A 12,484-nucleotide genomic window follows, 5' to 3' on the forward strand; every position below is an offset into this window, starting at 1 on the left:
AAAAAAGGCAACTCTTTTTAAATGTGAGTCTGAGCAGAAACACCATTGCCGAGAGAGTAGACCAGTTGTCCATCAATCTAAAAGAGCAGCTTGTGAAAAAGGGAAAAGATTTTATTGCATATTCCTTGGCTGTGGATGAGAGCACCGACATTTCTGACATTGCCCAGTTGTCAATTTTCATCCGCGGAGTGGACTCCAGCCTAAGCGTGACAGAGGAGTTTTTGGCTTTACGTCCTATGCATGGCACAACTACGGGGCATGATTTGTATGAAGAGGTGTCAAGATGTGTAAATGAGATGGAGCTGCCTTGGGAAAAACTCGTGGGTTTGACAACCGCCGGAGCACCTGCGATGTGTGGACACAGGAGCGGACTGGTGGCGAAGATACGGGAAAAGATGCAAGAGGAAAACGCGACAGGTGAGCTGACAGCTTATCATTGTATCATACACCAGGAAGCGTTGTGCGGTAAAGCCTTGAAAATGGAGCATGTAATGAGCATCATCACGCGCACAGTTAACTTTATCAGAGCCAAAGGTTTGAATCACCGCCAGTTCAAGGCATTTCTGACGGAGTTAGAAACGGAGCATGGTGATTTGCCTTATCACACAGAGGTGCGATGGCTAAGCCAGGGAAAGGTGCTTCAAAGATGTTTCGAGCTTCGTGAGGAGATTTGTCTATTCTTGGACAGCAAAGGGAAAGACACAACACAACTCCGAGACTAAATGTTTCTGTGTGAAATGGCTTTTCTGTGTGACATTACGAGTCATCTGAATGCAATAAACTTGCAGCTGCAGGGTCGGGATCGTGTCATCTCTGATATGTACAGTACAGTGAAGGCATTTAAAACCAAACTGACTCTGTGGGAGACGCAGATGCGGAAAGAAAATTTGAGCCACTTTCCCAGCTGCCAGACCATGAAAGAGAAGCTCTCTACCAGTGCGTTCCCGAGCACACAGTTGGCTGATAAAATAGGTATGCTTACCACTGACTTTCGACGCCGATTTGCTGACTTTGAAGCACAAAAAAGCAGGTTGGAACTGCTCGGTAACCCATTTGCTGTTGACGTGGAAAGCTCACCACCAAACCTCCAAATGGAGTTGATTGACCTCCAATGCAATGATGCACTGAGGGAAAAATATGCGGCAGTGGGTGCTGCGGAGTTTGCCCGTTTCCTCCCCGGCACAATGCCCCAGCTGCGCATCCAGGCTGCTCAAACGTTGTCTATGTTTGGCAGCACATACCTGTGTGAACAACTGTTTTCTTTGATGAACCTGAACAAAACATCACACAGAAGTCGACTTACTGCTGAACACCTCCACTCAATTCTGAGGATTTCTTCAGCTCAGAGCCTTACCCCGAACATTGATGAACTTGTGGAAAAGATGGGACACCACCAAGTATCACCCTCAACCTCAAACAAGTGAACATTACTGTGCAATCACATATTTAGAGTTTTTACTCAGTTCAAGTTTAAAAGTTAAAATGTTATATTTGTTTTCACTGCATGTTACTTCTCCTTAAACAAAGTGTTGTTTTTGATTAATAGATTTTTGCACTTTATTTTTTTGTATTTCAATCCAATTATATTTTAAAAATATTTCAGTTGAGTGGATGATAGAAAATTGCTATTATTGTTTTTTCTTTGAAGTAAATTTAGCCCACTTTTGCTAAAATAGAAAATATAGTCTACTGATGGTGCCTTGAATACCGGTTTCTTTCATTTAATGTTCATGTTATGGGGATATTTATATAAAGGAAATTTGTCTTTTGTGTCTGTTGAAAATTAAAGATTACTGACAGAGCCATAAGAAAATATTGCTTTATTTATCTGATCATATTGTAATATATTTGTTAGGTTTTCAGTAGGTTCAATTAGGTTCACTAGACTATATGCGTCATTTAAAAAATTTTCAATGAACATTCGAACAGTCCGGCCCTCGTCTTGTAGCTGATTTTTTTATTTGGCCCTCCGTCCATTTGACTTTGACACCCCTGCTTTAAGACATGCAGCTCAGTCAATACGGATAATTTGAAGAACTTTGAAAGTTTCTTCAAGTGCAGTCGCATAAACCATCAAGCACTATGATGAAACTGCCTCTCATGAGGACCACCACAGGAAAGGAAGACCCAGAGTTACCTCTGCAGCTGAGGATAAATTCATTAGAGTTAACTGCACCTCAGATTGCAGCCCAAATAAATGCTTCACAGACACATCTCAACATCAACTGGTCAGAGGACACTGTGTGAATCAGGCCTCCCTGGTCGAATTGCTGCAAAGAAACCACCACTAATAATAAGAAGAGACTTGCTTGGGCCAAGAAACAAGCAATGGACATTAGATGGGTGGAAATCTGTCCTTTGGTCTGATGACCTGCATCAGATGACCTGGCCTCCACAATCACCCTATCTTAACCAAATTGAGATGGTTTGGAATGAGTTGGAGCGCAGAGTGAAGGAAAAGCAGCCAACAAGTGTTCAGCATATGTGGGAACTCCTTCAAGACTGTTGGAAAAGCATTCGAGGTGAAGCTGGTTCTGAGAATGCCAAGAGTGTTTAAAGTTGTCATCAAGGCAAAGGGTGGCAACTTTGAAGAATCTCAAATATAAAATAGATTTTGATTTGTTTAACACTTATTTGGTAACTACATGATTCCATACGTGCTATTTCATAGTTTTAATGTCTTCACTATTATTCTACAATGTAGAAAATAAAGAAAAAATAAAGAAAAACCCTTGAATGAGTAGGTGTGTCCAAACTCTTGACTGGTACTGTACTGTGAAACGACAACACGTTATACAGAAAATAAGGCACTAACTTTGATAGCAACACACATATCCAAAGTTATAATTTTTGGGGAAAACAACAATAGTGGCATTGTGAGCGCCAGCCAAAAAATGTGCCAGAGGGAAAAAGTTTGTGCAAGACTGGGTAAATGTCTGCATACTTGATCTGCGTAACACTGAGGAAGTGCTTGGGCTCTCCTTGAAGAAATTTGTCCAGCTCAGTAAAGCCTCAAACATAAATTGTCTGCAACAGTGAAATGGGATACTTCTATGTGAATTAATGAGGAGGCGGAACACACCTCAATTCAAACTGTTGTTAGAGAATAAAACTTGATAGAAAATAATTAGAAATTGACAAGTTGAAACATAACCTACAGATAATTATCAGGCAGCGTGTGATAACTATCGCGTTGCGAAACAATCCCATTTTGGAATGTGCATAAAACAACTCACGCTGGGGTGACCGTTAGGGATATTTGGAACTCACATGTGAAAAGGTTAAAGTGCTATAAGTGATTGTGGAGTCTATTTGCTCTTTGCCCATCAGAAAGTTTCAGACAGCTGTGTACATTGTTCTAATGTTGTGTAAACCTTTATGGACTGTACGGGTAGGTATGTGAGAAGACTGGGGAGCTTCTGCTGTGTGAGGGCCAGTGTTGTGGGGCCTTCCACCTCCAGTGTAGCGGCCTCACAGAGCCTCCTAAAGGGAAGTTCGTCTGCCAGGAGTGCAAGTCTGGTGGGTCAAGCATATATTCTGTAAAAACACAACCACTGTATCCTCATTAACATATTTTTTATGCCTCATTCCTACTTGGACAAAATTGTGGAAAGACTATTATTAGTTGCATATAGAGTTATCAGTGTGCTGTCTGATTGTTTCACACATAATTTTGCTGATTCTCTCCCCTCAGTTATCCTCTCATCCTAACATCCACCATTCTCTCTGGCTTGTAAACCAGTTTATTAAACTTGATGTGTTTGTTGCTAGGTGTCCATACCTGTTTTGCGTGTAAGAAGCCCGGGGAGAACGTGAGGCGCTGTATGATCCCAGTGTGTGGGAAGTTCTACCATGGAGAGTGTATCGCCAATCACGCTCCCGTTGCCCCCCTGCACGGGGGCTTCCGCTGCTCTCTCCACGTCTGTCTGTCCTGCTTCATCACTAACCCTGTCAACCCCTCCGTCCCCAAAGGTGTGTGCTGCTCTGCTCCACCCAGCACAGTTCAGTTTAATTAGATTTTATGCAAATATTCTCAATTGCAACCACCTTACCCTGGTAACTCTACAGGAGAACGGGATGAGGTTAGAGTTGGAAAACTGAAAAATGTTTGCAAACATATGTTTTCTCAAAGAATTTTCATTTTGCACAAGAAATTCAGCTAGTTCACATCAACACCATGATAGAAAGACCCACTACTTGAAATGAGCTGTGGGAAGTAAATATACAGTACCAGTCAAAAGTTTGGACACAACTACTCATTCATGGGTTTTTATTTATTTGTACTATTTTCTACATTGTAGAATAAAGTGAAGATATCAAAATTAAGAAATAACACATCTGGAGTCATGTAGTAACCAAAAAAGTGTTAAACAAATCCAAATATATTTTATATCTGAGATTCTTCAAAGTAGCTACCCACTGCCTTGATGACAGCTTTGCAGACTCTTGGCATTCTCTCAACCAGCTTCACGATGAATGCTTTTCCAACAGTTCCCACATATGCTGAGCACTTGTTGGCTGCTTTTCCTTCACTCTACGGTCCAACTCATCCCAAACCATCTCAATTGGGTTGAGGTCTGGTGATTGTGGATTCCAGGTCATCTGATGCAGTACTCCATCACTCTCTTTGGTCAAATACAGCCTGGAGCTGTGTTTTGGGTCGTTGAAAAACAAATGATAGTACCACTAAGAGCAAACCAGATGGGATGGAGTATCACTGCAGAATGCTGTGGTAGCCATGCTGGTTAAGTGTACCTTGAATTCTAAATAAATTACTGACAGTGTCACCAGCAAAGCACCATCACACCTCCTCCGACATGCTACACTGTGGGAACCACACATGCAGAGATCATCCGTTCACCTACTCTGTGTCTCACAAAGACACGGCGGATGGAACAGAAATCTCAAATTTGGACTCGTCAGACTAAAAGACGGATTTCCACCGGTCTAATGTCCATTGCTCGTATTTCTTGGCCCAAACAAGTCTCTTCTTATTATCGGTGTCCTTTAGTAGTGGTTTCTTTGCAGCAATTTGACCATGAAGGCCTGATTCATGCATTCTCCTCTGAACAGTTGATGTTGAGATGTGTCTGTTAGGTGAACTCTGTGAAGCATTTATTTAGGCTGCAATCTGAGGTGCAGTTAACTCTAATGAATTTATCCTCAGCTGCAGAGGTAACTCTGGGTCTTCCTTTCCTGTGGCAGTCCTCATGAGAGCCAGTTTCATCATAGCGCTTGATGGTTTTTGCGACTGCACTTGAAGAAACTTTCAGTTCTTCAAATGTTCCATATTGACTGACCTGCCTGTCTTAACCTCTCTTGGGTAGGGGGCAGTATTGTAAGTGTCACTCCAGGTGGACTCTGTTTTGGTGTGCATGAACTGGAGCACGCTTCACGTTGTTTTTATCCGGTATTAGAAACAGTTTATTCCGTCTTAAATTTTATTGATTATTTACGTTTTAGGGTACCTGAGGTTGGATTAGGAACGTTGTTTGAAATGTTTCGACCAAGTTTACAGGTAACTTATTAGATACTTTGTAGGCATGTTGGACGAGTTGAAACCGGTGTATTTCTGAATCAAACACGCTAAATAAATTGACATTTTGAGACATAAAGAAGGACATTATCGAACAAAAATACGTTTTGTGATGTTTCTGGGAAGAATATCTTCAAAGGTAAAGCACTAATTATATCGCTATTTCTGACTTTTGTGGCGCACCTGCCTGGTTGAGATATGATTTTCATGTGTTTGTATGCATGGCGCTGTCCTCAGATAATTGCATGGTTTGGTTTCGCCGTAAAGCCTTTTTGAAATCTGACAGGGCGGCTGGATTAACAAGAAGTTAAGCTTTATTTTGATGCATAACACATATATTTTCAATAATGTTAAATATTTTAATTTGGTATTTCTGAATTTCGCGCTCTGCAATTTCACCGGATGTTGGCCAGGTGGTTCGCTACCGTCCCACCTGCCCATAAGAAGTTAAAGTAATGATGGACTGTCGTTTCTGTTTGCTTATTTGAGCTGTTCTTGCCATAATATGGACTTGGTCTTTTACCAAATAGGGCTATCTCCTGTATACCAACCATACCTTGTCCCAACACAACTGATTGGCTCAAATGCATAAAGAAGGAAACAAATTCCACAAATTCACTTTTAACAAGGCACACCTGTTAATTGAAATGCATTCCAGGTAATTACCTCATAAAGCTGGTTCTGAAAATGCCAAGAGTGTGCAAAGCTGTCGTCAAGGCAAAGGGTGGCTACTTTGAAGAATCTGAAATATAAAATATATTTTAATTTGTTTAACAATATTTTGGTTACTACATGATTCCATATTTGTTATTTCATAGTTTTGATGTCTTCACTATTATTCTACAATGTAGAAAATAGTAACAAATAAATAAAAACTCTTGAATGAGTAGGTGTGTCCAAACTTTCGATGGGTACTGTATGTGTACTAGATATTCTAACTAACAGCTCATTCTGCCTCTGTCTCCCCTGTGTTGTGTGTCCTGTAGGTCGTCTGACACGCTGTGTGCGTTGCCCTGTGGCGTACCATGCCAACGATTACTGCATGGCAGCGGGCAGTGTGGTCCTGGCCAACAACAGCTTCCTGTGTCCCAACCACTTCACCCCCCGCAGGGGATTCCGCAACCATGAACACGTCAACGTCAGCTGGTGCTTTGTCTGCTCTGAAGGTACGCCGGCCTCCACATTTGTTGGGTTGTTAGAGTCCGATATGCATAGATACACTCAGTAAACACTTACCTACATATGTAATGTGTATTACATGATCAGGGTACAATTTTCGTAGAACACATGATCAGAGTTCATATGTACTACAGCCCAGTTACATCTCTGTTTGCTCATCTGAGTTTTCAATCTCATAGACCAGTCCAGTAGACAAACTGTTATTCCTCTCCCATGCTCCAGGGGGCAGTCTGTTGTGCTGTGAGTCGTGTCCTGCTGCCTTCCACCGGGAGTGTCTGAACATCGACATGCCCGAGGGCAGCTGGTTCTGTAACGACTGCCAGGCCGGGAAGAAGCCCCACTATAAGGACATCCTGTGGGTCAAAGTGGGCCGGTACAGGTCAGTACAGCCGCCTGGGGACCAACCTCACTAGCTAACCATTGGTTTGGCAAAACAACAACAAGTTGCCTAAAGACGAAACAGATGGCATCCAGGATATTAAGTCCTCCCCTGCCTGAACCACATTCCTCATAAAGCATCCTTTAGGTGTTCTGACAAAACCACCAAGGTACTGAGAACTGAAATGCACCTGTATTTCTCTTCACAATATGGCAGTGGTTGCAAATGGTTGTGGTTTTTCTGCCATGGCCCATTTCCTTTTCTCGTTCATATCGTCTTTTCCCTTCCTATCTTCTGTCTAGGTGGTGGCCTGCGGAGGTCAACCATCCCAAGAACATCCCGGAGAACATCCTACGTATGAGGCACGACGTAGGCGAGTTCCCTGTGCACTTTTTTGGCTCCAACGACTACCTGTGGACCTACCAAGCCAGAGTCTTCCCCTACATGGACGTAGACACCAACAACAAGGAGAAGATGGGGAAAGGTGTAGACGTCATCTACAAGAAAGGTATTCACACCAATTTTGTTTGACAGTAGAGGACATTTGAAGGGGAGGCTTGAGCTGTGCAAGTGTGTGTAGCGTGGGTGTGTGCAGAGAGTGAGAGTGTTTTGTCAAAGGGAATTGTGACACGGTTGTCGTTGACTTTATGTTAATCTTTCCCCAGCTTTGGAGGAAGCTGCTCGCAGGTTTCTGAAACTGCAGGCAGAGAAAGAACTGAGACAGCTTCAGGAGGACAGGAGGAATGACAAGAAACCCCCTCCATACAGACACATCAAGGTACCATAACTGCCACATCTCTTGCCGCACAAAATGTATACATTAAAGGCCCATTGAAGTCAAAAACATGACTTTCCTGTGTTTAATATACACTGAGTGGACAAAATATTAGGAACATCTTCCTAATATTGAGTTGTACCCACTTTTGCCCTCAGAACAGCCTCAATTCATTGGGGCATGGACTCTAAAAGGTGTCAAAAGTGTTCCACAGGGATGCTAGCCCATATTGACTCCAATGCTTCCCACAGTTGTGTGAAGTTGGCTGGATGTCCTTTGGGTGGTGGACCATTCTTGATACACAAAGGAAACTGTTGAGAAACCCAGCAGCGTTGTAGTTCTTGACACACCCAAACCAGTGCGCCTGTCACCTAATACCATACCCCATTCAAAGACGGCAATATTTTGTCTTGCCCATTCACCCTCTGAATGGCACACATACACAATCCATATCTCAAGATTTAAAATCATTCTTTAACCTGTCTCCTCCCCTTCATCTACACTGATTGAAGTGGATTTAACAGGTGACATCAATAAAGTATCATTGCTTTCAACTGGATTCACTTGGTCTGTCTATGTCATGGAAACAGCAGGTGTTCCTAATGTTTTGTACACTCAGTGTGTATTTCTACTATGACGTTGCAATAATACTGTAAAATTGTGAAAATTATAATAATGGCCTTTTAGTGTAAGAGCTGTCTGATAAGACTGCCTGAAATTTCAGCCTGTTTTGGAGGGATGAAGTTTTGGCCTGCCTGGTGACGTCACCAGACGGTAAATTAGTTAATAGACCAATAAGAAGGAGAGTTACAAACCTTTCTGCCAATAACAGCTAGTTTTCAGTTTTCCCTTCCCCACTTAGACCATTCCCAGACTCCCAACTAACAGAAATTGTGCTTGAGAAATTGCTCTTTGCTAACAAATTGCTAACAATTTTTGACCATTTTTATTGAAAACAGTAAGGTGAGGTACTTAATTGTTACCCAGAAATGATTTGATATTGAGATTTTAAAAAGTCTGCGTTGGTCCTTTAAGTTTTAGTTTTGAGCTGTAGAAGTATTACCACACCCCCTTTGCAACTTCATTCCTCTGAAGTCACTCGCCTAACCTCTCAGGTGAATCGGCCAATCGGGAAGGTGCAGTTCATCACGGCCGACCTTTCAGAGATCCCACGCTGTAACTGCAAGGCTTCAGACGAGAACCCGTGTGGCATCGACTCTGAGTGTATTAACCGCATGCTGATGTACGAGTGCCACCCCCAGGTGTGCCCAGCGGGCAATGGCTGCCTGAACCAGGCCTTCACCAAACGCCAGTACAGCCAGGTGGAGATCTTCAGGACTCTGGCACGAGGCTGGGGCCTTCGCTGTGCCCATGACATCAAGAAGGTAATGGTAGAGGTTTTACCATTAATCATGTAAAGTAGAGATCAATGTGCCACCATGAAACTGTATCCCCTGGGGCTTAAACTATATTTTCAAAAGGCTATGGATTTGAAACAGGCTTTGTTTGATTCTTCTTCAATCCAGACAGATTCCAGCAGACTTTTTTTCTAGAAAGTGTAAGCAATATTTTGGATGTTAAAGGAATCATGAAGTATGACTTTTGAAATGGTAATCAGTGATATGTTAATCTAATCATCAAACCATAAAGTTGAAGCCCTGTCATCAATGGCCATCATGGCTTTGAAACACTGATTTGCCAAGTCTATCTGCTATGATCTTTACATGTAAATTACCCTTTCAAAAGTCAGTTAAACCCAAGGGAGCTCTCAGATGAATCCAAGAGTAATTATTTGAGAAGTAGAATGATTGGTAGTAGAATGAGTGTTCCACTGTGTCTCTCATGCTGACGGTCATGGTTGTGTTCTCAGGGGGAGTTTGTGAATGAGTACGTAGGAGAAGTGATCGATGAGGATGAGTGCCGGGTCAGGATCAAACACGCCCAAGATAACGACATCTGTAACTTCTACATGCTGACTCTGGACAAGGTACGGCTCAGGAGTCAGGATTTCAGAGCTCTCGTGGGACTGTCTCTTGGCCTGAAGTTACCTCTGTAATCGTATGACCTTTAACCAGGATTTCTGTAACCAGCTACTGATTACAGAAATTTGAATAGTATCTCAACGCCGCTCAGAGGACGTTTGGCAGAAAAGTCTCTGTCGTCAGCCATATGAAACAGTGACAATATTGTACTGTCACTAAGTATGCTCATATTTATTTTACAGTTATAAGAAAGGTGAAATCTTATAGTAAGTAATTTATAATTTGATGTTTTACTGTATTTAGAAAGCATTTCAGTCCTTTCAAGCCCTATTGCCCCATTTTTTTTAAATAGGGGAACAAATTATAATACAGAGCTGCCAACTCTAACGCAGTGGCCGTGAGACACGCATTTGACCCGCATTTGGCCCTCTTCTCACGGAACACCTCTTATATTTCACGCATTGAAAAGTACTGCTTTTATCTAGTCCATTGCATAGTCAGCGCATTAACCTTTCATCTGTGCTCCGAATCGTTTTGAAATCGGAGCATCTGCACATTCAATTTAACATCATCACGAGCGTAACCTCTTTCATTGTCCTGTCTTGCCACAGCACTGTGAACCGCGGCACATTGAAGCATATGATTGGCCTAGTTATGTAAGGGATCAGGGGGGTTGGTTGCATGTTTTAAAGATACACCCCTCAAGATTAGAGTAAAAAGAGCTGCACTGTAGCGCTGTTTTATGTACAATGTTGTCAACAAAATTAGGTGGCTGTTACTCCCGTCCGCATTGCAGAATGCAGCCTTTTGACAGCATGTACTAAAGTCGATTTAATCCACACTTGCATTAGTCCCCTCTTTTGGTGATTGGCATTTAGGATAAAAGCTAATTTATGCTTAATCCAAAATGTGTTCGGAGGCTCCGTATGGATAGTGTGACGCAATCATGGATCCTCCGGGGACATGCAGAGGCCACATTTAGCTCCATACCGCATCGCCGTACAACTCCCACATTTGGTAACAGTGCGGAGGGTTTCTTATCTCTGTATAGCTCCGCATTGACATGATTGGTTGACGGTAGGTGGGGGCGGGAGGTCCTGTTGAAACACAAACTCATTTCCTTGACAACTTCCTTCACAACAGCTCTGATCAACAGCTCTGTGCTGTTTCGTGAAGTGCAAGAAGTATGAATGCACTGACTTCTGCAGAGGCCGTATCGCCATAAATGCTGCACTGCCAAAGCAGACGTCAGATTGACAATGCATTGCCTTTTAGGCTATTACAACGAAAAGGCAGCAGACAGACAATCATGGATCTCAACGCCGCTCTGTCTGCTGCCTTTTTGTTGTAATAGCCTAAAAGGCAATGCATTGTCAATCTGACGTCTGCTTTGGCAGTGCAGCATTTATGGCGATACGGCCTACAGTATGTAGGCATGGATAAGACCTACAGTATGTTTTATCAGGGAAGTTTGGTAGGGTGACCTGATTTGTAACTATGATAATAATTTTGTCAAACAGACTGTGAACCGAGAAGTGTAAGTTTGATTCTAGACTATACAAATTCTAGACTATAACTATACCAATAATCTGGTTAGTGTGTAGGGGCAGATTTATGTAATCTTGTCTTCAGGAGATTTTATTATCTACAGTATTTACTTGATCTAGTCTGATCAGTGGAACAATTCTCATTCTTAATAGTGGGCTAAAATATAGGGTAATTAGTGTGGCTTGTCAGCAAGAAGACTACTGTTATTCCCCTCACATATTTTATTATTACACTTCTTCACAATTTTGACAGTGTAATCACATATTTGAAATCTGATATGACTACTTGTGTCTTTTGAAAATGAATTGTATGACGCTATGTATTAATGCAGCCATTCATGGACAGTTTTGAATAAGTCATATTATTCCATGTTAAATGCTCCAGAAATCAAATGTAATTTATCAGATGAGAACAGGGATCAATCTCTTTTTCCAACCTTCCCACTATTTGTAGAATTTGCCAGTCTCCCTATCTCATTTCATTACTGTCTGAATAAAGCGTCAAACCACCTACAAATATGTTAACAAAAAAATGTCAGCATACTTTAAATTTCCCACCCCAAAAATAATAATCTCAAAGAAACAAAGTCATCCAATTTTGAGTGTTAATTTAATGTTGAAAGCATTCAACTTTTCCACCCTGGTCATAGGCCTATGCCATGTCAAAAATCGTAGAATTGCAGGAAGTTAGCTTAAAATGAGGAACATATTCCTGGGGGAGGACACCCAGTCCTCCATCTAGGGGTTGTGCCAGGGCTAATGAAATTCACATAGCAAATCTCACTCCAGGCTTTCTTCAAAAGTTGGCAGTCCTGTCATATTTATATTTTTTTATATTTCATAATATTTGAACTATGTACTTGAGCTTAGGTCCTCAAAAGTGAGTACACCTCAGCTATTTCTTGTTTAAAAAAGTACCTTAGAGGTGAGTTCTACACTTTTCTAAAATTATGCAGCATTACCATTTAGGTTTATGGCCATCTTATGAAAAATTATTACTTTTGGGTATGTCTATTTAGGCAGAATGCTACATTTTGCCCTATCATTCAAGAGAGGGGATTCTTTTGGTTTTCTGTATTTCATCTC

The 12,484-nt window shown here is 41.8% G+C and overlaps 1 protein-coding gene across 2 annotated transcripts in view; it reads left to right on the forward strand.

The window, feature by feature from the left end:
• nsd1b (nuclear receptor binding SET domain protein 1b) overlaps positions 1-12,484 on the forward strand; it is a 33,678-nt gene that overhangs the window by 15,252 nt on the left and 5,942 nt on the right. For both annotated transcript variants that reach the window (XM_021623636.2, XM_021623635.2), the window contains exons 12-19: positions 3,396-3,519; positions 3,772-3,972; positions 6,523-6,702; positions 6,938-7,094; positions 7,397-7,602; positions 7,760-7,872; positions 8,985-9,254; positions 9,740-9,856. In XM_021623636.2, coding sequence (XP_021479311.2) covers positions 3,396-3,519; positions 3,772-3,972; positions 6,523-6,702; positions 6,938-7,094; positions 7,397-7,602; positions 7,760-7,872; positions 8,985-9,254; positions 9,740-9,856 — 1,368 coding nt within the window. The remainder of the gene's footprint in view (positions 1-3,395; positions 3,520-3,771; positions 3,973-6,522; positions 6,703-6,937; positions 7,095-7,396; positions 7,603-7,759; positions 7,873-8,984; positions 9,255-9,739; positions 9,857-12,484) is intronic.

The sequence above is a fragment of the Oncorhynchus mykiss genome, chromosome 12 (assembly GCF_013265735.2).
Source record: "Oncorhynchus mykiss isolate Arlee chromosome 12, USDA_OmykA_1.1, whole genome shotgun sequence".
Taxonomy (NCBI): domain Eukaryota; kingdom Metazoa; phylum Chordata; class Actinopteri; order Salmoniformes; family Salmonidae; genus Oncorhynchus; species Oncorhynchus mykiss.